This window comes from Octopus bimaculoides, chromosome 1 (assembly GCF_001194135.2).
Source record: "Octopus bimaculoides isolate UCB-OBI-ISO-001 chromosome 1, ASM119413v2, whole genome shotgun sequence".
Taxonomy (NCBI): Eukaryota; Metazoa; Mollusca; class Cephalopoda; order Octopoda; family Octopodidae; genus Octopus; species Octopus bimaculoides.
The window spans coordinates 95,040,413-95,067,383 of NC_068981.1; the positions used below are offsets into that span (position 1 = coordinate 95,040,413).

The window sequence follows — 26,971 nt, forward strand, 5'->3', positions numbered from 1 at the left end:
CTAACCGTTCTTCTATCCCAAGTTTCCTCATTGACCACCAGATAAGGGATCGGGGAACCCTGTCAAAGGCTTTCTCCATGTCAACGAAGGCCAGGTACAGAGGTTTATCCTTGGCTAGATATTTCTCCTGCAGCTGTCTCACTAGAAATATGGCATCAGTGGTGCTTTTACCTGGCACGAACCCAAACTGTATCTCATCTAAATTGATTCGCTGCCATATATATATATATATATATATGATGGGCTTGGAGGTGGTGGTGATGCTAGCTGGTGCAATTTTGTGATTTGCTGGTATGCCAAGAGAGATCCAGCTCTGTTTCTCGTATTTTCTAAGTACAGCTGCCTTTGCTCTTGACTCATGTGTTCTCGATTCCGTTGATCTCTATCGCTCTTATTTTGAAAATACACTTCTCTTTGGTCCTGGATCATTTGTTCTATCCTTTGCTGATTTTTTCCCCTCTTATGCTGTAGGATACACTCCCTCTCCTCTTGGCTTATTACATTTCTTCTGTCTCATCCTTGCACGATTTTGATTCCTTATTTCCACCCATTGTTCCTTGTGCAACTGTTCTCTCCTTCTATGCTGACACTCTCATGCTGCGTCCCTCATATGATTAACCATATTTTAAAATTTGTTATTAAAACAATAAATCTCCAAAATGATTGAGAGTGTTTCAATTGAAAAACATATACAAATGTATTAGACAGTTTTTGTTTAAAAGGTGAAAATATTTCTCAAATACTCACCTAATATGCAAGGACACAGTATATAGGATACGATAATTAATTATATTGTAGGAAAGTAAAAAGTATGCTGTGGTATGATATGGTTTTCTTGATTGTTTTATAGTTTACTTTGTGCCTCTACAAAAGACCAGCTTGGTATTTTGGCTCATTGCAAAGCATTGAAGGAGGCTTACTGAGTCATGCTCCTAGACTCTTGCCAAACAGAAAGTTCTGGACACCAGATTCTGCTTAGGAGGTTGTTGTGTCCTAGCATATGTGCTGCTTCTTTTAGTTTATATATTTTCCAGTGGTGTTCTCTGTCTATTATTTTAACTTCATCAACAGGGGGAGGTGGTCTCCATTTTTCTATACATGATTTATCAATAACTCCTTGTGTCACAGCTTTGCGATGTTTGTCTACCCTTATTTTGAGAGGGCGGCATGTTTCACCTTTGTATAACCTACCACAGCTGCATGGGATGGAGTACACAGTTTTTGGTTTTACTCAAAGGAAATATTTGTGAAGTGTTGTATTACTCTTGAATACTGTCCTGGTGTCATATGGGCTGCATATCTTTTGTATCTTTTCAGAGAGGCCTTTCACATAGGGTAGACAGTTTATTGGTTTCATCCCCTCTTTTCTTCCTAATTGGAGTGGATAATGTTTTGAGGGTAGTTGTTGCTTGATGAGGACAAATATCCCTCAAATGTAAATAATGTACTCAGGCAGACTTATTCTGAACATTCACACAAGTAATTTCTATGGATGTGGTGCATTTTTTTACTCTCTCCCATTTGGCAATTACTAATATTATTCATTGTAAATAGCCAACACCAAATATCAATATGTCTGGCAATAGATATCAAGTTAAATGTTCAGGAGTTTGCTTCAGTTATTATTCTTGCAACCAATGGCATCCATATGTACACTATACAGTGTTAATAAAGCTATCCACTTTGGCAATGACAATGTATAGTTCTGAAGTATGTCTTCATTGATCAGCTCAACTCATGCAGACCTTGTGTCAAGAGCATCAAACAAACCACTATTATGGCTCATGTTAATTCTAAATCTTTACAATTTCTAAATTAATACATATTTAATAGGCTATTCATCTCACTTCAAATATAACTAAAATTCATAGCAATTATACAGGATTTGTTATAAAGAAAAGTTTATATTTTTATACAAACAGAATAGACACACATGACACACATATAAAATTTCTTTGTCTATTTTTTTATTCAATAAAGTTGGACGAAATTAAATCATAACAGCCTTGTAACCAATCAGGTTTTTGGACAAGCACTGAAGACTGTCTTCATGAAGTGTGTCGAGGAAAAGTCTGATGGAACCCATCTTTCAACAATTACCCTTACAGAAACAAGATACAAGTTAAGTATAAATGGAACTGTGAATAAAACTGGGTGCAGATTTGCCAGGAGCCTACAAGCTCTCAATGGTGTTAACATTAGGTATATGTATTATAATTTAAAAAAATAATTGATATTTTAAAATTAAATAATTGAAATTTAACTAAAAGTCATGAAATGTACCAAAATAAATTTTATTAGGTGAAACAGTAGGTGTAGTGATTTACACGTCTGTGATAGATACAATTTTATAATTGAAGATAAAACTGTTGACTTAAAGATTAAGGCAGCTCAAAATGTAAAATACTTATTGAAAAGAAAGTTACCAATAATCAATAAATTAGTCATTTTGCCTCAGCCAGCAATGAGAATTTGTCAAATAAATTATGTATATCCAATATATTTTTAATTACACTGTCTAACTGAGAAGATCAAGTTGTACAAGATTTAGTTCTTGTTGATTGAAAAGGAAATATATAAAAGTTATAAAAAATTAATTTTAAGAGCTGTTTTATTTTAATTTATTTATGTGTAAAAACTAAAGTAAATGAAAAACTGTAAAATGCCAAATTTGGAGATTTTGAAATTTGTACAAATTAGATTATTTCTTTATTTGAATACATCTCTATCATTACAAAGGATCTATGATGTTCATGGCTTCTCCAAAGGTATTTAGAGCCAGTATAAGCAAAACAACTTCAATTGAGAACCAAAGCCAGATCACTGATTTAGTGTGACCTGAAATCACAGTTGCCCTAAAATGTTTGCTTTATAAGGGCACTGTATGAATTGTGAGGAGATCAAATTCAGTAGTAAATACCATTGATTAATTTACATGCCTTACTTATCCAGTGCAAACAAACAAACAAAAAGAAAACATTTAAACAAGAAAATATTTTTCTTTTCAAATAGCACCATAAGTTAGAAATAAATGTATATAAATATGTAAAATTCCTACAGTATGAAATTGAAACCTAAATGTTATATTCATTTAGAAGTATTTCATTGTCAAAATTGAGCACAATGATCAGCAGTTTAGGTTTCAACTGGAGCTAAAGACACTTGGTTCTTAAGCAGTCATCCATGTAAAACATATCAAAGAGTTGTAAAGCCACAAAATTGTGCTGTGTGACTTTAACTTTAAAATAGTTCCTACAGTTGAAGAATTAATGCAGTATCAGTGAATTTACTTTTTAAAAGAGGAAAATTCAAGATACAGGATGATTTTGTAATGAAAAGGGTTTTTTTAAACCATAAATACAATAGCATAATCAATATGAAATTGCTAACACACAAAAATTAAGTATTTTCAAAGCTACATTTTGAATGATAAAATAATCTACAGAGCTGTTTATATGAAACTAACTGTTGATTTTGTATGACAACTACATGATTTTATAATTATAGTTTGAGATGTATATATTATTTGGTATTTCCCTGAGAGAAAGGTTATGTTTGATTGAAATCTAATTAAAGAGTCCAGTGAGAGCTGCAAATGGATTTTCCTTTTTATTTATTCAGAGCAGGTTATTTTAAACAATTGACATTGTGAAGTATAAATACAAAGAGATATCATTAAAACTTTTTCTTTTTATTTGCTACCAATAGAGGGCTCAATTTTCAGCTGTCACAGGTAATTATTTTCCAGTTTGGTCAAAATGAAAAATGTTATCAATTAACAATTATTTCCAAACAGAGAGAAAAACATTTCTCATGAAATTCTTAAAAATACAAGACTATTTCCCAGATGATTCATTTGTAATGGACAAAATACTAAATAACACTCAATAATAATGCTTCACAATAAAAACTGTAAAATAAAAATAAACTTATAAAAGTATTACCATGAGACTAGAATACATAGACTCATTTTATACTTTCTCAATCAAGTGTTAACAAAGGTTAAAAAATAAACAGAGAATATTGATTTCTTTGGACTAAGCACCAAAATCTTATGTTTTGGGAAAGAGAAGAATGAGAAGTTGCGACAAGTATGTCTTTCTGAAGACTATTACTAGTGTAAGTGAAAGGAAAGAAAATCCAATCAGGAACTGAAACTGGAATGTGGTTCCAGATCACTGGTAGTTTACTTCTTGCTTTACAAAACTCATACCTCTCAGAAAGATTTTTCAAACTTGTAACATTGAGATAAATATTTAACAATAGAAATAAAGACACAAGTGAACAGATACTGTATGCCATAATGATGAGATCAAGAGTCTATTGAAACTTGAAATTGCATGTTAACAACTTACAGAGTAAAGGGGAGAGGGGAGTGATAAGAGAAGAGGAATGGTGTAATGCCTGCAAAGTATACTAACACATAATATGTACTTTATATATACATTTTTTTTTTCAAATAGAATAAAAGCAGGCATATTTAAGAGGGAATGCAAGTTGACATAACAAAGTAACAGTCATACTAAATAAAAACAATATTGACATTTAGACTTTTCCTTTATCTTTTTGTTTTTGACATAACACATTGAGACAGCAATGTCAGTCTTCAAGCAGTCTTACATGAAGGACATTTTATATGATGATATTTTTGATAATTTGGAAGAAGAAAAAAATGATTGGTAAATTAAAAAAATATGATAAAGAGAAGTGAAAGTTAGAAATGCCAAGAATGTTATTTGGTTCATAAGAAAGCAAAGATTTTAAAATCAATATTAAAATAATTTTAATTTGGTTGGTATCATCAATTAAGTAAAAATACATTGCGCTACCTCAACCAAATGAAATAACATCCTTTTTGATTGTGCCCATAAATAAACACATTCTAGACTACAGCTAGAGAAAAGATATCTGATAGACAAGTCTACTCTTACTAACACCCACAACCACTTGCTTAATCAGCAAGTTTTATTCTCCTTCAGCACCAGTTGTGCCACAATAGCTTTGTGTCAAATATGCATTATGAACATAAAATTTCATCCTCTTGTTACCCAGTCTCTGCACTATAAACACTTTACCAAATCTTATCTCTTCTGAACTGCTTCTTTCTGGAACTCCCTCATTGCCCATGTTCAATCTCCAGCTAATTAAAAAACAAAATAACAAACAAAGAACTATACAAATTTTCCCCACAGTTTAGGGAAGTATCCTTTCATCTTAAAAAATGAAAACTACAAAAATTTTAATGGCAAAGTTTTCATTTCCTAATCAGTGGAAGTAATTCTGTTATATTGCCATGGATGTTAGAATTTGTAGAATATATATTCTACAAATTTTAAAGCCCCTAGTGCCAACATTAAAATATAGGAACTTTAAATTCATCTAATATGATGGACAATACCAAAGTCTGGGTTTAGAAATAGAGAATTTGGAAACGCTCAAATATTGTGATAACTGTTTATATCATTGTTTGATAAAAACCAAATGTTCTTTGGAAGAATTTTAATATTAATATGAATGCCTTTAAGTGACTCAGATTTTGGTATACAGCTTTCACCTCACCAACAAAACACAGACATATTTAGTTTCCTAATAAGTAAAACAGCATTTTATGAATTTATATATTTCCTAAAAGATATTTTGGGGGTTAAAAACTGACAAAAGATATACTATGAAACAAATTAATTTTTTTTATACCAAATGCAATTTTATAAAGATATAAAAAATTATATATACTCAATTGCCTTAGTAAAATATTTTTATAAATATTTAAAATAATTTTATAAATATTTTACAATGGCAATTGATTACATTTAATTTTTTGTTACAAATTTTTACAGTGCAGTTTTATAAAAATGTAAGGCAACTTAAACTGCAATTGCATAAAAGCATTGGTGTGAAATATCCCAGCCATTATTTATATAAAAATCATTTTGACTGAATAAAAAGTCTACATGGTAAATTATACATAGAAAAGAGATAACTGCAATGAAATATAATGATTTCTAACACAGGCATAAGACTAGACATTTTAGGAGAGAGGAGAGTAGTCAATTAAATTGACTTTAGTACTTACAATGGTACTTTTTTTTTCAGCATTTTGGAAAGATGAAAGACAAAGCTGACCACTGCAGAATTTAAATTTAGTTGGGAAGATATCATAATAAAAGTTGTAAGAAAAAAATGTAAAAAATTTAGTTAATAAAGTATATATAAAAATGACTTAAGGAAAATTTTCTATTTTCGTTTCGTGGTAAGAAAAAATATTAAAATTGAAATATTAATTTTGAAATAAAACTTGAATGGAAAAATAAAATGTTGGTAATATTTTGTAAATATTTACTTTAAAAAACAATTATAGCAAAATATTTAAATAATTTTTTTAACTGAAATTAGAGTAAATTCATTGAAACTGAGATAATTTGATGAAGCATTCACATATGAAAGACAGAATTGGTATAAAGCCAAATAACATACTAGAAACAAGAAATACAATAATATTGTTGAAAATAGCAGAAATAATTGATATAATTATTGCTATATACATAAGGTCATTAAAAATTGACTACAGATTTATTGTAGCAATTTCCATTTTAAAATTTTAATCTCATGATAAATAAATATATTTTCTTTTTATTTTTTGGTCAAGTACATGCTTAAAATAAGTTTTCAACTTTACAAGAACAAAAGTAATAATAAAGTTTAAAGTGAAATCACACACCCTACATAATCAGTAATAACTGAAAAATTATTGGAAAAAAAATTCTTAATAATTAAACAGATTTACATATTAAAAACATCCTTTTACCATAAAGCAAATAGACAGAATGAACATATTTCTATGATAATCAAATGATCGAATTCTTATTTAAAATTGTCAAATCAGTTGTTTATAATTTTGCATAGTATGTTAAGCCATGAGATTTATTTACAAATTGAAGCTATAGTGTAGATGTCCTTAAACTTTTGACAATCTGATGGCTGTTGGATTCGATGCATAATCTACAATAGTTATTTACAAAACAAACATATTTGCATCATGTTTGCAGCATACAATTTGAAAATCTCACATGATCAAAAGAGATGATATATCCAAGAAGTTGAACACCTTCTTTAAGAAGAAAACAAGAGATAATTCCAGAACTTTTAGTTTGTCTGCTTAGTTGTAACCACCAACATATTGAGGATTCTTGAAAACTGTGGTACATGGCTTGTAGATTGGATTTTCACCCTGTAAACATAAAAGAAACTTGGTTTATTCAGTTTCCTTTTAACAAAATGAAGTTACATGAAACAAAAATATTTATAATTTTATCAATATTGAAATTCATATTTGCTTAGTATATCTTTTCATCTTTTATTTCTTGTATGTCATAATGCTGCGGCTACGCTGGGGTACTACCATGACAAGTTTTGTCAAACACTTGAACTCCCAGTACATATTTTTTAAACCTGTTACTTATCCTACTGATTTCTTTTATTGAACTGCTAAGTTATGAGGACATAAATAAACCAACACCAGTTGTAAAGGGGTGAGGTGGCAGAACACACACACATACACACAATGGGCTGCAATACAGTTTTGATCTATTGAATTCACTCATAAGGCAATTGGCTGGCGTAGAGTTCCAGTCCAAGATGCTATGCAGTGAGGCAGAACCTGAAACTTCCCAACCACATGGTTCTTGGTTCAGTTCCACTGCATGGTACCTTGGGCAAGTGTCTTCTGTTATAGCCTCAGGCTGACCATAGCTTCAAGTGGATTTGGTAGACAGAAACTAAAAGAAGCCTGCCGTATATGTATATATATCTATGTGTGTGTGTCTTTGTGTGTGTTTGACCCCCACTACTGCTTGACAACCGGTGTTGGTGTGTTTACATCCCTGTAACTTAGCAGTTTGGTAAAAGACACTTAAAAAAAATACCAGGGTCGATTCATTTGACTAAAATTCCTCAAGGAAGTAGTAGAAGACACTTGCCCAAGGTGCAACACAGTGGGACTGAACCTGGAACCATGCAGTTCGTAAGCAAGCTACTTACCACACAGCCACTCCTGCGCCTGAGCTACTTACCACACAGCCACTCCTATGCCTAGCTACTTATCACACAGCCACTCCTGCGCCTAGCTACTTACCACACAACCACATACAGATATATATATATATATATATATATATATATATACACGACCTTCAACAGAGTAACTGTCACATATACAACTTGAACAGACATGTATATAGTACATAAACATACATTTACATGTACATACACATATAAACACATGCAGACACATCTACACATGTAAATACTCACATACATACATACATACATAAACACATATATATCACGAACTAACTGTTATTTTCTCAGATGCAGCACAAAATTTTGTTAGTGAACAGGTCGTGATTTCGAAGCGATGAAAATAATTTGACACAAATTCAAATGTTGAAGTGAAACAGTTTTTGTGTGTTCTTAAATGGCTTACAAACATCTTCCACACTGTAATTGTTTTTGTTTCAGCACACGATCTCAGATCAAGTCACTTGCTATGCGAATACAGCTCCGTAATTCCAAAAGGTTTTAGTAAATTTATACAGAAAAAGTAAGCATTATACTGTCCAGTATAAATGAAAGTCAACTTCATTACATTTAAGCCCTTATTTTTTCTGTAAAAGCCTATTTTCACATTAAATGAGTCAACTTCTGGTACTACTGTTTACATTTTGTACAACTTTTTTCAACAAAAAAATTTCTAAAAAAATTCTGGAAATGATCTACTCATGTAATTTACACACCCACTAAAGTTTATTTTTATGAAAAAAAAGTGCAAAAATTACATAGATTTTTACAGTATACATACATATATATATATACACACAAACATGATGGGCTTCTTTCAGTTTCCATCTACGAAATCCACTCACAAGGCTATAGTAGGAGACATTTGCCCAATGTACCATTGAGTGAGACTAAACCGGAGACTATGTGGTTGGGAAGCAAACTTCTTACCACACAACCACGCCTACATCTAAATGTATTGAGAACACAGAAAATGAAAAACTAAACTTACTGCATTCCATTGTGCTTTATTTCTTTCATTTTCAAATTTTGCTAATTCTCTGTGATCCTGAATAGTTGTTATTAACTTCCAGATAAGTAATAGGGCTAATCCTACAGCAACAATGCCAACAATAACTCCAACAACGATGGCTATTACATTTACTGATGTTGGACAGGCTGTAAAATAAAGAAAAAGAAAGTGCATGGAGAAACAATATAAAACAATAAAAAAAAATTAATGAACTTATATAGTATTTGCATTTAAATACAATTCATCATTAAAATTCAAAATGGAAAGTTACAAGCACTCTGTGTTTGTGTGGGTGTTTGAAAGATAGCTGTGAATGACAGGTGACATGACAAAAGCATTTATGCATTTACAAAGAGAATTAGAGTTGCAAGTTTATTAATTTACATTTTTTCTCTTTCACTTCAATTAATAATTCACTCTTATTGTTGTATTCATAAGTGTAGAAAACAATGCAGTCATCTTCATCAACAAGTCGGCAGTGCTTTAAGTTTTCATCATCTGAAAAGATATTATTAAAAAATTATGCTAGCATTATAAATATTAAATATTATAAAATATTAGAAATCAAACATTCATTAATCACTTTTATTAATTAAAATTTTAGACTGAAACTTTGATATGCATCCACCTTTAACCCCTTTTATTTCCATATTTTTGTTGAAATTCACAGCACTTGTTTCAATTTTGTAGACTTTGGTTGAATCAGGGTAATAATAGAAGACACTTGCCCAAGGTGGTGCACAGTTATATACATATATATATATCATCACCCTTTAATGGATGTTAAAGGATGATGATGATGATTATATATGTATATATATATATATTGGGTCATCCCATAAATAATGTGGCGTTTTCAATTGCATGAACTAAAGGTCGGAGGGGGATGGGATAAACTACAAGCATCAACTTGCGATAAAAGCAGGTAGTCATTTTACCTTAAACTTATTCTTAGTGCAAGTTTTGAAGAGTGCAGTTCGATTTTAACAGTTATTTTTTCAAAGCTATAACAGAAGTGTCAAGGAAGCATATTCGGCATATTTTGCTTTATGGGTTCAATAAAGACAAGTGCAAGGAATGTTAATGCAGTATATGGGGGGGGGGGGGTCGGACAATAAGCATAAGCCAGTGTCAATAGTGGTTCCAGAAATTCCAAGCTGTAAATTACAGCCTAGAAGACGAGCCTTGTCCCAGAAGATCTGTAGAGCTCAATGAGGATATCCGGCAAACCCTGGTGGAACAAAATTCCATTGTAACTGTTGAGGAACTAGTGGAGAAGCTTGAATTTGGTCATTCAACCATTCATTGACATCTGCATGCCATTGGAGAAGTCAGCAAATTGGGTCAATGGGTTCCTCATAAACTGTCCGAGTAATCACACACAGAGGGTAAATGTGTGCTCTTCTTTGCAGACATGTTTCATGAATGAACTTTTTTGGACTGAATAGTAACTAGTGACAAGAAATGAGTTCTCTTTGAAAATGTCGAGCGCTGAAGACAGTGGGGAGGGAAAGGAGAAACACCAGCACCCCAGGCTAAAGAAGGTCTTCACCCATGTAAGGTGTTGTTATCTGTTTGGTGGTATGTGAAAGGTTTAGTCCACCTTGAACTTTTAAACTCCAACCAAACGATAACAAAGAGATCTACTGCGAGCAGCTTAAGTCAGCACTAGAAGAAAAACAACCATTTTTGATTTTAAGATGAAAGGTGTTCTTCCATCAGGATAATGCTCAACCACATACAGTGAGGATGACATTCTAAAGGTTGGAGTAGCTTGAATGAGAAACGATGCCCCACCCACCATATTCACCAGATATTGCCCTATCTGATTATCATTTATTTTGCAGTGGTCCTTCTATTTTTCTAAGCCCTGTAAAACAACTTGGAAGGTTAGGCCTCCAACCAGGAACTTTTCAGCACCCCCTCATATATATGTGTAGGTGTGTGTATCTATCTGTGTGTGTGTGTGTGTATGTATATATATATATATATATACACACACATCTTCTTCACCATCTTATCTCTCCCCTACTCTCTCTCTCTACCTCACTCTCCAACTGAAGTAGCCATGTATATTCTCTGGTGCAAGATACTTATTTCTGTCCCTTTATTGATACTCTAACCACTCATCACTGGCACAAAGCCATTTCTTCAATACTACTTCACCCCTCAGTTGAGGTGTCTTACCTTGCGAGTTCCTTAATGACCTCACTACTGCTGGTGTCACATAAAAAGCACCCAATACATTCTGTAAAGTGGCTACCATTAGGAAGGGCATCTAGCCATAGAAATTCTACTGTCTACAAAAGCAGACAGTAGAGCTTGATGCAGTCTTCTGACTTGCCAGCTCCTGTCAAATAATCCAACTCATGCCAGCATGGAAGATGATGCTAAATGATGATGATAAAAGCTTTTGGTAAGTATTGTGTTTGGTCAGTTTGATTTTTATAATCCTCATCAACCAATTCATGGCTTTGTGTCAATGAGAGAAATCACTATTAGCCCTTGTAATAAAATTGGCCAAAGTAATCCTGGCACTCTGTCTGTTTCGATGAAAAGGGTTCTAGCTGATCTGATTAAGGGAACAGCTTGCTTGTGAAATTAACATACATGTAGCTGAGCACTCCACAAATACATGTACCCTTCATGTGGTTCTCAAGGGGATTCAGTGTGACACAGAATGTGCCAAAGCTGGCCCTTTGAAATACAGGTACTACTCATTTTTGCCAGCTGAGTGAACTGGAGCAATGTGAAATAAAGTGTCTTGCTCAAGGACACAACATGTTGCTGGGAATTGAACTCCTGATCTTATGATCATGAGCTGAATACTCTAACCACTAAGCCATGCACCTTCATGACCAGAGTAATATATAACAAGTAAAGCAAATGATTATGAAAATAAGGTGCTGGATGGTTAAGCACAGAGGAGTAACACCTGAACATAACACTTAACATGTTTAGCTCCCAATCAAACTCAGCTTGCTTTAGATTGTTTGACTGAACAAAAAACATTGTCCCACCCCTATGTTAAGGTTGATTGGTTTTAAGAGGTTAGTGACAGAAAGGAAATCCAACCTGTGAAACAATTGTTGCAAGAAATATGATGTGTGCATAAAAGAAAAGGTGTCATATGTAATGCCATATATAAAATTGTAGCGTTGAAATGATCATCATACAAAATGAACAAATCCAATAGCTTACCTCGAAGTTCTTTTACATTTACAATATTCTGGCATTTACCACATTCTTCAACAGTCAACTGGCCTGTTTGGAAAATTGAACACTGTACACAGGCCTTAGTTTCGTTGCATTTTCCAGGACATGTCTAAAGAAAGACAAAATATGTTTAAATTCAACTAACTTGAAAGAATGGCAATCTTATTTCTTTAATTTTTTTTTCAAATATACATACATGCACATAAACATATACATATACTTACACAAATATACATACATACATACACACAAACACATACATATATACACAAAAAATACATAAACATAATCAATTTAGCTGAAAAAAAATTTTAGAAATAAGAATTTTGTATGGAAATTGCCTAACAGATACTTTCGTTATCATGACATTTTAATTAAAAGATTGCCAAAGGAATTGATATACAAAATATAATAGCCAACAAATAACTTAGATATGAATACTTACTGGACATTCTTCACATGTAGGACCTCTGTATAATGTAGTTTCAAAGCATTTACATGTGCCACAATCACAATGTCCTTGCCCATTACATATAAGCTAAAAGAAATCAACAAATAAATTTAATCTTATAAACAAATACAAATACTGATTGAATAAAAACATTTTTTATTAGAGCTAAAGTTATGTTTGAATTCTTTTATTCTTTTATTTGTTTCAGTCATTTGACTGCAGCCATGCTGGAGCACCGCCTTTAGTTGAGTAAATCGACCCCAGGACTTATTCCTTGTATGCCTAGTACTTATTCTATCGGTCTCTCTTGCCGAACCGCTAGGTGATGAGTACGTAAAAACACCAGCATCGGTTGTCAAGCGATGTTGGAGGGGACAAACACAGACACACAAACATATACATACACACACACGCACATATATATATACATATATATATATATATATATATATATATATATATACACACACGACGGGCTTCTTTCAGTTTCTGTCTACCAAATCCACTCACAAGGCTTTGGTCGGCCCAAGGCTATAGTAAAAGACACTTACCCAAGGTGCCATGCAGTGGGACTGAACCCGGAACCATGTGGTTTGTGAGCAAGCTACTTACCACACAGCCACTCCTGCACCTATGAATAATCACTTTTTAGGTTTTGCCATATTGATTAGGTAATTCAAGGATAGATATTACTGAGCATATATACAAAAAATGTTCAGTTCCAAAATCATATCTTAAAATTTCATTTTAAGCATTTCAAAGTTATCATACAATTAAAGATTTGACTACTCACAGCATTCTAGTTTTAGTTACATTCCGCTGTTTCCTTGCCTTTCCAGGCTAGAATTAGGGCTTTTAGATAATGATATTTTTCTCATCATTAAGGGTGTAATTTTAATTAAAATTTCTTTCTCACTTCATAATATATGTTTGTGCCAACAAACTTCGTATGGAGTTCTTTTATAATTTTTCTTGCAATTTTACAGTAAAACTCACACGCAAAACAACTCAATACACTTATTACATGCGTAAACAACATCAGTGGGATGGTTGTGATGAGGCTACTATATCATTTTTTTTTTAAACATATGACTCCTGTAATTAACTGAGCCAATGCCAAGCAACATAGAATTCAATTTTTATTTCAAATTATCAAAGAAAAATGTGGTTCCCAAACAAAATTTGGACCAGTGTAAGTAGGACACATTTTTGCTGGCATGAATATGCATTGTGAATCAATGTTATACACTTTGTGAAAAAATACAGTGAATTAATGGTGAAAGCTATGTTTATTAAATGTAGAAAATGACTTGGGATTCTTACAAAATGTGGAAATATGCTGGTAGATTCACCTAAAACATACCAGCATGGAAAAATAAATGTTTAAATGAAGACATGCGTGTTCATTGTAGAATATACTAGTAAAAGCTTTAAATATTAAAAGGAACACCTCTTTTATATCATTTATATTAGAAATCTATTAAATTAGATTCAAAATTCAATATAATCTTTATCATGGGCTGAGAAGGAAAATTATTCATAGGTATTATGGCCCCAGTCAGCTTGGCTGAAATATATGGAACAGACATAACCAACTGACTACATAAGAGCAAGTTATTAAAATATTTGCATTTTGAAATATTATTACACTTTTTTTCCCCTATTATTTCTTTTAGCACTAACTATTAGTGATTTTTAGTAAATCTTAATGTTTTCTACTGTTTACCTTATTTTAGCTGTCACAGTATCTAAGCTTATCAAAATAGAAGCTTGAAATAAACAATATTTATAAAGCAATATTTGATTAGATAAATAATATTTATAAAAAGAAACTTACTTCAGTTGATAAAGCTATACAGGAATCATTTGAAGTAGCACATCCACAATCTGAGTTTTTAAATCCTTCATTACACTTACATAGACCACATTCACAATGGCCACGTTCTTCTCCTAAAATAGACAGGAAAAACAGAGGTTTCATTAGTGTGATATATTTGATTTAACATAAGTTGAACATAAGAAATAGGTTTGTAAGTCATTTACTGAATATGTAAACCTTTCTTTTAATGACTTTTTCTTTTAAGGTAAGATTAATTGAGGAAAACCTAACTCAAATGCCTACAACAAAATAGACTCTTCTCAAACATTTGAGAACCCGGTGAAAGATCAAGTCAATCACCTAAGGTGAGGGACAATTCCTATGATAGGTTTCTATATTTTCCCTGCCTACCATATTTTGCACACAAGGCTCCATACAGCTTTATAGTAGAAGATATATACTCAAAGTGCTATGCAGTAGCATCGAACCTGAACCCATGAAGTTGTTAACCCTTTAGTGTTTAAACCAGCCATATCTGGCCCAGATATTTCTTCTGTTTTATGTTCAAACTAGCCTGATCTAACCTCTCACACCTACCCTACAATGCCATTCTAAAAATAGACAATAATAGCATCGAAATCTCAAAGTTATGAGACAATACATCATTAATTCAAAAGAATATGAATAAATAAGTTTTACATTTGACAGAATAATTTGAATACTAAAGGGTTAAGTGAACTTCAAAACCATGCATGCTCCCACTATATTTATTCATTTAACAATAGGCTAAAGATAAAATTGAAAACATTCTTAACACTTAGAATTTCTACACAGGTATTAGTAGCAGTTTATAGGGAAATAAAATATTCAAAGATTACTATAAGAACAATAATAGTCAAACATTTTTGTTATTTTTAAGGGTTAAGAAAGAAGAAAAGTTGTGATATTCAAGTCTTTCAAAGGAACTAGGGATGAAAGTGTAATAGTTTCATTAGAAAATTTACGATAAATTGCAGATTCAGTTCAGCAAGAATTCTCAGTAATATTGACTTCTTATATTGACACAAGACCACATATTTGTAAAGAGAGATATAATCAACTGAATCTACTTAAGTGCATGCATAGCTCTTATGCTAGTAATATCAGAAAGATGAAAAGTAAAGTTGATCCTGGTAGGATTACAATGAACAATAAAGAAGCATAACAGAATACTGCAAATTATTCAGTCAGGTGCACTAGCATTTCTGACATTCAAGCATTTATTGTTTAAATTATATTGTTTCTAGCATAGGCAAAAAGCTTGAAATTTGGGGAGAGGGCCAGTTGTTACCATCATCCCCTATACTTGACTGATACTTTATTTTATTGATCCTGGAGGATAAAAGATAAATTAGCTTCAGCATGATTTGAACTCAGAATATAAAGAGCTGGAACGGATTTTGTCCAATACTCTAATGATTCTGACAATTTTATACATAAATGAAGTATAGCTGAATTTTAGTACCAGAATAGAATTAGAAAAGACAAAATGTTTTGAAAGTATCTTTGTAGAGTACAAAAACAAACAGGAAAAAATACAGAAAAATACCTAATAGTTATTGAATAAATAATTATTACAATTAACAATATGAGATAAAAATAAGATAACTTACCTCCACATAGTTTTCCATTATAATAATCACAAGAATAATCATCACATTCACAAAAATCTCCACTGTATGTCTCATTTGAACTTGTAGTGCGAGGAAAACAATCACATATACCACAAACACAGTCACCGCGTCCAGAACAAGCAGTAGTGCTGTTTGGTCTGCAATAAAACATAATTGTTTACATTGTTAAGATAATAAGATACTGATACAATTATAATGGAAATGAAGCTAATGTGTAGCAGAATACAATAAATTAAAATATAATCAAATAAGCAAAAAAATAACTATAGCTAAATTTCAAAACAAATCAATGTAATGCTCTCTTTTGGTTGGTAAACAACTATGAATTGAAGTGCATAACTTGCTCTGACATTTTCCTCAGAAAACTATTATACGATAAAAAAAAAGTAAGGTATAGTACATATAGTTATTTTAAGTCTCATGAAAAACTTCTGTAACATTCTGCCTATGATTCTTTGCATAACCACATACTTTCAAAGATATTTATTTTCCTCTTAATAAGGGTTTGTGAAAATAATCAAGTAGCTTTTATAATCTTTTTCTCAGAAAATCAGAAAACTAATACATACCACTCAGCATATGTTTTAGCAAAAAAAGAGATATATTTGGAAAATGTGATGGAACAAATGGGGCTAAAATGTGCAATGAATATAATTTCTATTATTTAATCATATTATTAACTTTCATTAACAGCATATGGAAATATTTCTTAGTTACAAAATGGTGTGGGGAAAAACTTGGGAAATACAGAAAACTATGACAGCTTTAGAGGAAAATAAGGACAAGAATGAGTAATCTTGTTAAATGTTTATTAATTATTTTGTGGTAGTGTAATATCTTTCTAGAATTACTAAAGAAGTCTTGTATAAAATAGATTCTAGATGTGAAGATTTGTGGAAGGATAATGACTTTCAAAGAAAGCAAAGCTATTTCCAACAAAAATTACAAAGTATACAAGTGATCCAGAACCAATTTATGTATCCCTCAGCTTAAAGTGTTGCAATTATTTTGATATTTTTTTTACTACTACTACCATCATTGTTTTTTTTTTTGTCTACTTTTCTAATGCTTGCATGATCAGATGAAATTTGTTGAGACAGACTTTCTATGGCTGGATGTCTTCTTTGCTTCTAAGCACAGCAAAATATTTACCTTAATCCTTTAAACATGCACAGCAAGATGGTTGGATATACCCGAAACCATGTAGTTACATGAACTTTCTTAACCACGCAGCCATGTCTATATGTTTGTATTTAATAATATACAATTTAGTATTTTCCTTTATTATGTTCCTATTCAATTGCTTTCTCACATTTTTTCTTTTTAAATTTTATCTCACATTTTGCTGGGTAAAAAAATGGTATTCTTATGACTAAAGTTGAAAAGTTTAATAGCTAGTAAATTTTGTAAACTAATCACTATAAGGAGGCAAGAGTGCAAGCAAAATATTCAAATATCTAAAGTTTAGCATGAATTAAGAATCTTATATGAATGTTGGTAGCATAGAAAAATAAAACAAAGGGTTTACAACACACTCTACGAAAGAAAATTTGATGTATGTTTATAAACATGAATAAATAATTAGAAAAATATTCACCTAATGCATTTTGCTAATGCTTCTTCATCACTAGCATCAGAGCCATCACATTCACAATATTTACCATAATGACCTTCATTGCATGTACATGCACCACACTCATAAGTTCCACTATTGTTGCACAGTGCATAGTTTTTTTTCTGAATGAAAATAAGAAAGTATAATGCTTCATTGCTCAGCTAGCAGTAAAAAGGAACAACAACAGCAAATAATTCATTATTTACAAATCAATTTTAAAAATCATGCTGAATTAGTAGAAGAATAAAAATGTTGAATTAGTAGTACAATCTTGACAGCTTAGTTACTGCAAGAAGAAAAATTGTTCTAGGATTGGTCTTTTGAGCTTCCCAACTGTAAACACATCAGAGAAGAAGCTAGAGGTAGGTTAATACAATGAAATGTTAACTCGGTGTATTTGAGTTAAACATAATAAATTGATAGAAACAGTTGAGCGAGAGAGGGGGGGAGGGAGAGAGAGAGAGAGGGAGGGAGAGAGAGAGAGAGAGAGAGAGAGAGAGAGAGAGAGAGAGAGAGAGATGACAGTAAAATTTGAAACAGTTTGGTTTAATTTTTGAGCTTGTTAACTGGTTGTAAACAGAGAAGGAGTTATGACAAAATTTGAAACAAACAGATATGGAGAAATAAGGAAATGTCTAGGGAATGAAGGTTAAGAGGGAAAAGAAAGAAAAATTGGTTTATTAGGACTTGTCTGCCAGATTGTAAACTTGTTTAAAGAGGTGAGTATAAAAAGATAAAATTTTACCCCAAATCAAACATTGTTATAATGGCAACTACTGGTGTAAAGAGAAAATGTTCATCATATATTTGCTACTTTCACATTTTAAGTTGTAGAGTTTGCAGAAGTTAATGATAATAGAACTGTTGAGAGGATATTTTCTGTATCAGAGAAAGTTGGAAGAGATACAAGATAGCTTTAGTAGAAATGCCAAAGGCAAAAGGAGGCAGACAATGTCTAGGGATGAAGGGAAAATAATTAGACTTGATCACCACTAACAAGAGGAGTAATGGAAACATTATAACTCTGCTATTGATAACACTGAAGGCTACCAAAATAACTCCTAATCCATCATTGAAACCAAGATATCCCAGGTAACATAAATTAGTTGCACACAATTTTGAAGTGAAAAAGTAGTATGGTTGGGCATAATGAGTGTATAACTAGTGTTTTTTATTATTTCTTTGGAAATAAAGAAGGTGGCATTAAAGGAAAGAAAACTATCCATGTGAAAATAACAATAGTACTTGTGTGCACAAAAGATGGGACTAAACTTAAGCCTATAATGATATTTGAGAAGAAAAGATTGAAGAGAGAATAACTGTCCCTGGAGCATCTGGAACATCGGTTCACTATCATCTCAAGATGATAGATGGATGACTCAATTAAAATAAGTGTGGAGTAAGAGACCAGGGCCCCTCCTAAAGATGAAATCATTCACAACATAGGATGCATTTCAAGCACACAAGATTGAAAAAGTGAATGAGAAGGTCAAGTTGCTGAATATTGTTAGCCAAAATGCCAGCCTGTCAACCTTACATCTTTGTCACAACATTTGGTTGTAGTGCTCAACAGAAGGATAGAGTATAGGAGATGTAGATAACTTAGATATCTTCAGAGCAGAAGTAACAAATAAGAGGTGGCAATCACAAAATATCAAACTTGTCTCTTGTAACTGTAGTTAAACAATACTTTGTATGATATTCCAACTGAGATGGTGATTTTGAGTTTTTTATAAACAAGAATATTAAATAACATGAAACTGAAGATGAAACCAAAGAAATAACAGCATGGGATGCAACTGAAAAGTAGAACTTACGAAAATAGAAGTTTGGCACCAGTAATGATGAAAATCTGAATTTGATGGCTTTTAATTGGATTTTATGTTGTAAAAAATAATTTTTTGCTTTTGATAATTTCATTAATTGTGCTTAAACTTAAACATGCTCTGATGATTCTTTTATGACTTCTTAAATGACATTTTTGATATTTTCAGTCATGTATTATTTATGTAGGGATATTCTGTAATGATGTTAGTAATTTACTTGTTAATGTGTTCAACATAACAACTCATTTTTAATAACAGTAGAAGGTAATGTAATTTCAAAAGTTCTCTGGCACTTATAATCATACTTTCCATGTAAATTTCCATTATAAAAGTATTTTTTCTTAACTTATCCTTGCAAAATATGAAGTGTAACTTAAACACAAGTAAATATGGTACTTACTTCATACTTCGGCTTTTCACACTCACATTCACAAATCATATCCAGGTCAATTGTCAGTTTCTCTTTCAAGCCAACTGGATAAATACTGATAGAGCGCTGTGTTTCTGAGGAACAAGAATGTACTTCGATGCTGACATCAAATGTTACCTGAAGACAATTGAAACAAATAATTTTCAGTTTAAAATCATTTCGAGTTTTAAATCTGAAAGGAGAAAGTAACTTCCAATTTCACACTCTGGAAATGAAAGTAGTGAAAATAATTGTTCTATACCTTGCAATGAAAGAAAAAAATATAACAAAACAATGTAACAACATTACATATTAAATACTAATGAGAAAAGAAGCAAACTCCTGGTGAACTTTTGACTCTCAACTTTTCTATTTTTGTTATTCAAACAGAAGATATACAGCTAATAGAAATGATGATGATGATCATCATCATTGTCGTTTAACGTCCACTTTCCATGCTGGCATGGGTTTGACGGTTTGACTGAGGACTGGTGAGCCAGAAGGCTGCACAAAGCTCAATCTGATCTGGCAAAGTTTCTACAGCTGGATGCCCTTCCTAAAGCCAACCACTCCGAGAGTGTAGTGAGTGCTTTTACATGTCACCAGCATGAAGGCCAGTTAGGCGGTTCTGGCAATGACCACGCTCAAAAGGTGTTTTTTATGTGCTACTTGCACGGGAGCCAGTCCAGCAGCACTGGAAATGACCACACTCAAATGTTGTTTTTCACATGCCACCAGCATGTGCCGGTAAGGTGATGCTGGCAACGATCACGCTTGAATGGTGCTTTTTACATGTCACCGGCATGGAAGCTAATCTGTGGCCCTGGCAACGATCATGCTTAGATGTGCTTTTAATGTTCCACTGGGATGAGTGCCAATCAGGTGGTACTGTCATCGGCCACGTCAGTGATTTCGATTTTGATTTCACTTGCCTGAATAGGTCTTCGCAAGCAAAGTTTATTGTTCAATGGATGAAGGGTATTCATAAGTGGGCTAGTTACACCCACTGGCATAGGCCACGGGCTATGGTCTCATTTGGCTTGTCAGGTCTTCTTGAGCACAGCATATCTCCAAAGGTCTTGGTCACTAGCCATTGCCTCGGTAAGGCCCAATGTTCAAAGGTCGTGCTTCACGTCCTCATCCCAGGTCTTCCACAGGTTCCCTCAACTGCTAGGGTGTGGCACTTTTTCACACAGCTGTCTTCATTCATTCACAACACACGACTATATTAGTACAGTTGTTCTCTTGCACACCACATCTGATGCTTCTTAAATCCAACTTTTCTCTCAGGGAGCTTACACTCTATTGTGTATGCACACAGACATTTTCTTCATGACCATCCAGCCTTCTCAGACATTGTGTATCTAAGAATTTTTTTGTATTCAATATGTTTCTCCATTTTCAAAACATTAGGATTTAATTTGAGGGGGATGTGGCAGTAATTACTAGCAATTATACAAAAGCTCCCTTAATCCTTTAGCATTCAGATTACTCTGTCAAATGTATTGCTTATTTATTCTCTGGGTTTTCAATTAATCATGCATTATCTTGGAGCTTTGAGATTTCAATGATGTAATTGTTTATTTCCAAAATGACATTGTAGGGAAAATAAGAGAGGTCAGATCTGGCTGCTTTGAACATAAAACAGGTAGAATATTTGGGCCAGATATAGCTAGTTTAAATACAAAAGGGTTAATAGCTCAAAATATAAAATCATCATCATCATCGTCATTTAATGTCCACTTTCCATGCTAGAATGGGTTGGACGATTTGACTGAGGACTGGTGAAACCAGATGGCTACACCAGGCTCCAATCTGATTTGGCAGAGTTTCTACAGCTGGATGCCCTTATAATTCCCGCATTATATTCTAGCATCTGAAGATTATCACAAATCCCTTTATATTTTTAAAATGCTTTAGAAGCAGTTTAGTCATTGACCAAAAGATTAGTGTCCTATATGTAAATGATTCATTTAAAGCACAAAAGTATCAACATTCTGGCAAAAACAAGAAATATACAAACTAGTCAGTTTATGAAATTGTCCAATTCCTTGATATTTAGCAATTTGCAAATTAATATAAATTTTATTATATAGAATGAATTTCTTAACTGATTATTTCCAAACAGTACATTAACCTAGAGAATATATTAATTATTTTTATTAATATTTTTACCTATTGCGTTTTTTTACAATTTCAAAATTTTGTATTACCTTACATGTCCAATAGACATTTATTTACTTAAAATATAGTACAGGTATATTATTTTTTTAATTGAAAGAATATTGTCAACCAATTAATACATTACTAATTGCTAAAAGACAAAAAGTGAAGGCAAGCTTGGATGATTTTGGAACATAAACTAATACTGTAAATTATGTGTTCCTGTTCTCTGTGCTTTTTCCTGCTGCAAACTTCATCAATATCATTTCATTCATTTGTTAAAAATCATTGCAAATATTTTTCAAATCTCCATCAAATGACTTATTTTATTTAAGATGAATTTATTTAAAAAACAATCAACTAGATCTTTCAGTTTAATTCATACAACATTTTCCAAGTTAACCATATAAGTACAAAATAGACAGACACAAATTATCAAATAAATTATGCATACCAAAAAAAAAAAAAAAAAAATCACAAACCTCTTCTCCAATTTTCAGTTTTTTACATTTATTAGTCTCTGCGTAATCTGATGAATTTCTAAAAAAAAAAAATTGATATAAACATTTAAGAAAATAAGTCAAATGTGTGCATGTGTTTGTGTATGTTTATAATTTAACATCAATTTAAAATGTTTTTATCTATGTGGTATAGATTTTTACAAGATCTATTATTTCATCTCATGGCTTCCTCAGTTTTCAAACTTATTGCTATTGACCACTTTTAACTGAAAGCCACCACAAATCAATGTTCAGAAGCAAACACTTAAGGTAAATTTTCATGTTTTTAGCCATTTATTGAACTAAATAATGTCAATCAGACTTTCTATCTTACCTTTCAGGTTAGTAATCAAAATATTCACAGGTTTTACAGACACATCCTTTCCAACATAGAACTTCTTAGGTTTAATATATACCTTTTATTCGCCTTGTACTAGAGTCACATCTATAATTAATACCAGTCAGTCAACCACAAGACCAAGCCCTCATAATAATTATGTCCCTATCTTGTGCCTTTAAGATGGTGCTTATTGTCTTCTGTTAACTGATTAAACCTACCATCCGTTTGGCCAATAAGTTATGCTTTTTATCTATCTTCCTGTTTTCAACATAAACTTCCATATCAACACACATCATTTCAATGTTTTCTGTTACATTTCCATTATTTCTTCATAGTTCTTTATGCTCAAAGAAATAACTAGTTGGAATGAAGGAAGGTGTGACTGATAATCAAATAAATATTCATATTTGAGAATGATAAGATAAAGAGAGAAGAGATTAGATCATTGCAACAGCATAGTAAAACTAAAGTTGGATAGGAACTATTAGATGTGGATGAAAGTATTAAAAGTGTAGGGGAGAAATACTGATATTTGATTGAATATGACAAAGAGATGAAAATACAAGATATATTAAGGAATGGTAGAGAGAAAGAGAGAGAGATTTAAAGATAGTTCAAGAGTGATTAGTAGTGAAGCTAAACAGATGAAATGAGTTATCAGAGTTACAGCAAAGCCAAAGTGATAGAAAATAGTTTCATGCTATAATGCAACATGGAAAGACCATTTGATGTACATAGGTGAAAACTGCAAACCAGTTTTCATGCTCATTGAAAAACTGCTCCATGACTTAACAGAAAGAAATCAAAGTTTGCACAAATTTCGAGCCAAAAGGTAATGGGATTGTATTAGCAAATAACATGCAGCAGGTCAGTGGCCATGAAAAATAATAGCAAACAGAGTATTTAAAAGCATCAATTTAAATATTTAGGTGTTTGTATAAAGCAGTGTTTAGGATGAAACTAGTAAAAGACAACAAAAGAGTATCTTATTTTCTTGAATTATTCCTATGAAAGCACAATTTGTTGTTATTTGAACATACATAATAAATGCTAGCAGAGTGTGTTTATAAACAGCCACATAGAAATGCATTCAAATATTTCTAAACTAAATATATATATTATTAAATCTTTAAGTGCTTACTATGTTAGAGAAGCAACGTGCAGTAAGTAGTCAGCTTTAAAAAAAAAAAGGGGACACTGAAAATTTGGAAAATGAATTTACCCAACACATGATGAAAAAAACTTGACTGTCACATTTTCAGCCCCAATTGTATTAAGTTCCACTTTTGATGTGATTTTCTAAAGAGAAAAAAATCTTTATGAATTGGAATTTTATATTTCTAACCAAAGTTATAATTGACAGTAATCATCATTATTTGAATGTCTTTGTCTATAGTGATGTAGGTTGGACTGGTGTGTAATACAGCATTTCTTCAGATTTCCTTTTCTTACTTTAGCTTATCAGTGGGTATCATCTAACCATTTCATCCCACTTCTTTGAACTATTGCTGTATATATCTTCCAAATTTCTCATCTGCCATCATACATGTATCATTTATTTGCATCACATTTAAATATTGACAACTGTCCCTCTTGTCTATATTGGTTAATTGGTTAATAACTTTATCTGCTGTGCCTTAAATTCTACAGCAGAAACCAATTCACCATCATACATATATTTAACCATCTAGTTACAAACCACTTTCAATGTCCATGATGAAGATTATTAACTAAATTCTTCACTAAGCCTATAGACAATGGTGGTTCTTTTAGTAACCATATACCAGTCAGAACTATTACAAGCCACTCAACGTCATTTGACTTTTTTTATTGCTTTGTAAAGTAAACTTGGTAACATTTCTCTAATAACTTTATCTACTACATTATTTCATCACTGCTCAATGACTTTCTCTATGAAAATATTCAATTAACTTCAAAATGGAAAGGGTTTGAGAGAAAGTGTAAAACACTTTAATATGAAATAGACATCTTCATTAAAAGAAATGAAGAAAAATATCAGTACCAGAATTATTTCAGGATCTTCAATACATTCCAAAACACATATAATAACATTATAGAAATAATGGAAACAACTCTATTGTTTTGGACAGAATATATAACACAAAAAGGATGGTCTATAGACACATTTGCTGAACAATGGAAAACATTAAGAATTTTTGATTAAATCAGACATCAAATCAGCTACAACCTAGATTTTCAGGGAGAAAGGGGTGGCTTCAAAAACTGTAGAAGTGAAGCCTTCTACGCCATATCAAATTGCAGAGCAAAATTTTATCAGATGATATGAAAACCAGTGAAGAATGTTTGTCACAAATAGCTAAAATTATCAAGAAAGACTCCTATTTCTTAAAACAAATATTTAATACAGTTGAAACTGGTTTATTTGGCAAGAAAATACTGAAGAAGCCTTTTATATGAAGAACAGAAAAAACAGTGGATTCTAAAGAAAAAATCTCATTATTTTGCTATAATGCAATCAGGTAACTGCATTATACAACCATTATTAATTGACAGGGCTCTTAATCCATGTGCAATGAAACGACTGAATAAAAATGCCATCCTTGTTCACTGGCATTATCATTACTTTGTTCCTGAAGCTGAAATAATATTGATTTCAAAATTTAATTACTGATTGATAACACTACCACTTCATGTAAAACAGAATACTCTAACATTCTGTTCTTAAAACACCACATCCAACCATTAGATCAAAGAATAATTTTTAATTTTAAGATAAGAAATCTTAGATGATATGAATGGAAAGCACATCAATGTTCCAGAAGTATGGGATAAAAATAAATATTCTGCATTATGTAATGTGAAGAGAATTGAAACAGCAATTTATGAAATAAATAAAACCACCTCAAATGTATGTTGGAAGGTCATTTTGCCTGTTTTATTTCTGAATGATAATGATGCTGAAATTTTCTGTTCAATAATAAGTGAAGGAATGGATGATTTAGTTGTTGAAGAAATTGAGGAATTGTTTGTAGAATAATAATTGAAAGGAAAAGATTTAGTCAACAAGGTCACTATTAATTTCAAACTACAAAAGTGAGTATGATATTGTTGGACTAGACTTACTGATTACTTCCAAAGCTGTAAAAAATGAGTTACAAATATGAAATGCATAAACTCATTTCATTAAGAATACTCCTAACATAAAACGAAGTATGAGGTTTCAAGAGAAAGAATGCACTGTATAGCGACATGAAAGTCTTCACACTGAGTTAAATAAAGTTATGCAACCTAAAATAACACATTTCATGATAAGGTTAGTTATATTGAACATGAAAAAGGAAGTAAAAGATAGTATTGATGGTTCTAATGATTTTCAACTAATGAATTAAAAGAATTACTTCAGTAACCCTGAAATGAAAATAACAATCAGCTAGATAAATACATTATACAAAGGCTACAAAAAAAAAAAAAAAATGCTACAAAAAAAAAAAATGCTACAAGATATACTTTTAACTGGTTTCAGTCCTTGGATTGTAACAATGTTGGAGGCATAGCCATCAAGGGTTTAGTTGATTATATTAATCTCGGTACTTAATTCAGTCTGGTGCATATTCTATCAATAACTATTTCTTGAACTGCTGTGTTATGAGAGAAAAAGTTACACAGTGTAAACATCACTGGTTCTTTTACCAGTGAAAACAAACACAGGCACAAATACAATCATACTATATATATATATATATGTATATATATATATATATAATCCTCGGTAGTATAGTGGTAAGTATCCCCGCCTGTCACGCGGGAGACCGGGGTTCGATTCCCCGCTGGGGAGGCCTTATATATAGGCGTAGGAGTGGCTGTGTGGTAAGTAGCTAGCTTACCAACC

At 31.9% G+C, this 26,971-nt stretch overlaps 2 protein-coding genes and 1 non-coding gene across 5 annotated transcripts in view; 2 read left to right on the top strand and 1 right to left on the bottom strand.

Moving 5' to 3' along the window:
• LOC106873157 (Na(+)/H(+) exchanger beta) overlaps positions 1-26,971 on the top strand; it is a 288,856-nt gene that overhangs the window by 146,237 nt on the left and 115,648 nt on the right. The window lies entirely within an intron of this gene.
• LOC106878267 (integrin beta-PS) overlaps positions 1,946-26,971 on the bottom strand; it is an 87,423-nt gene continuing 62,397 nt past the window's right edge. For all 3 annotated transcript variants that reach the window (XM_052968318.1, XM_052968326.1, XM_052968322.1), the window contains exons 13-23: positions 24,323-24,399; positions 22,743-22,800; positions 20,089-20,235; positions 17,845-17,984; positions 16,227-16,384; positions 14,593-14,705; positions 12,750-12,842; positions 12,290-12,413; positions 9,473-9,586; positions 9,068-9,234; positions 1,946-7,228 (exon numbers count right to left, since the gene is read on the bottom strand). In XM_052968318.1, coding sequence (XP_052824278.1) covers positions 7,157-7,228; positions 9,068-9,234; positions 9,473-9,586; positions 12,290-12,413; positions 12,750-12,842; positions 14,593-14,705; positions 16,227-16,384; positions 17,845-17,984; positions 20,089-20,235; positions 22,743-22,800; positions 24,323-24,399 — 1,263 coding nt within the window. In that variant the 3' untranslated portion in view covers positions 1,946-7,156. The remainder of the gene's footprint in view (positions 7,229-9,067; positions 9,235-9,472; positions 9,587-12,289; positions 12,414-12,749; positions 12,843-14,592; positions 14,706-16,226; positions 16,385-17,844; positions 17,985-20,088; positions 20,236-22,742; positions 22,801-24,322; positions 24,400-26,971) is intronic.
• Trnad-guc (transfer RNA aspartic acid (anticodon GUC)) lies at positions 26,846-26,917 on the top strand. The gene has a single exon. It is a non-coding gene; the product is annotated as a tRNA-Asp (tRNA).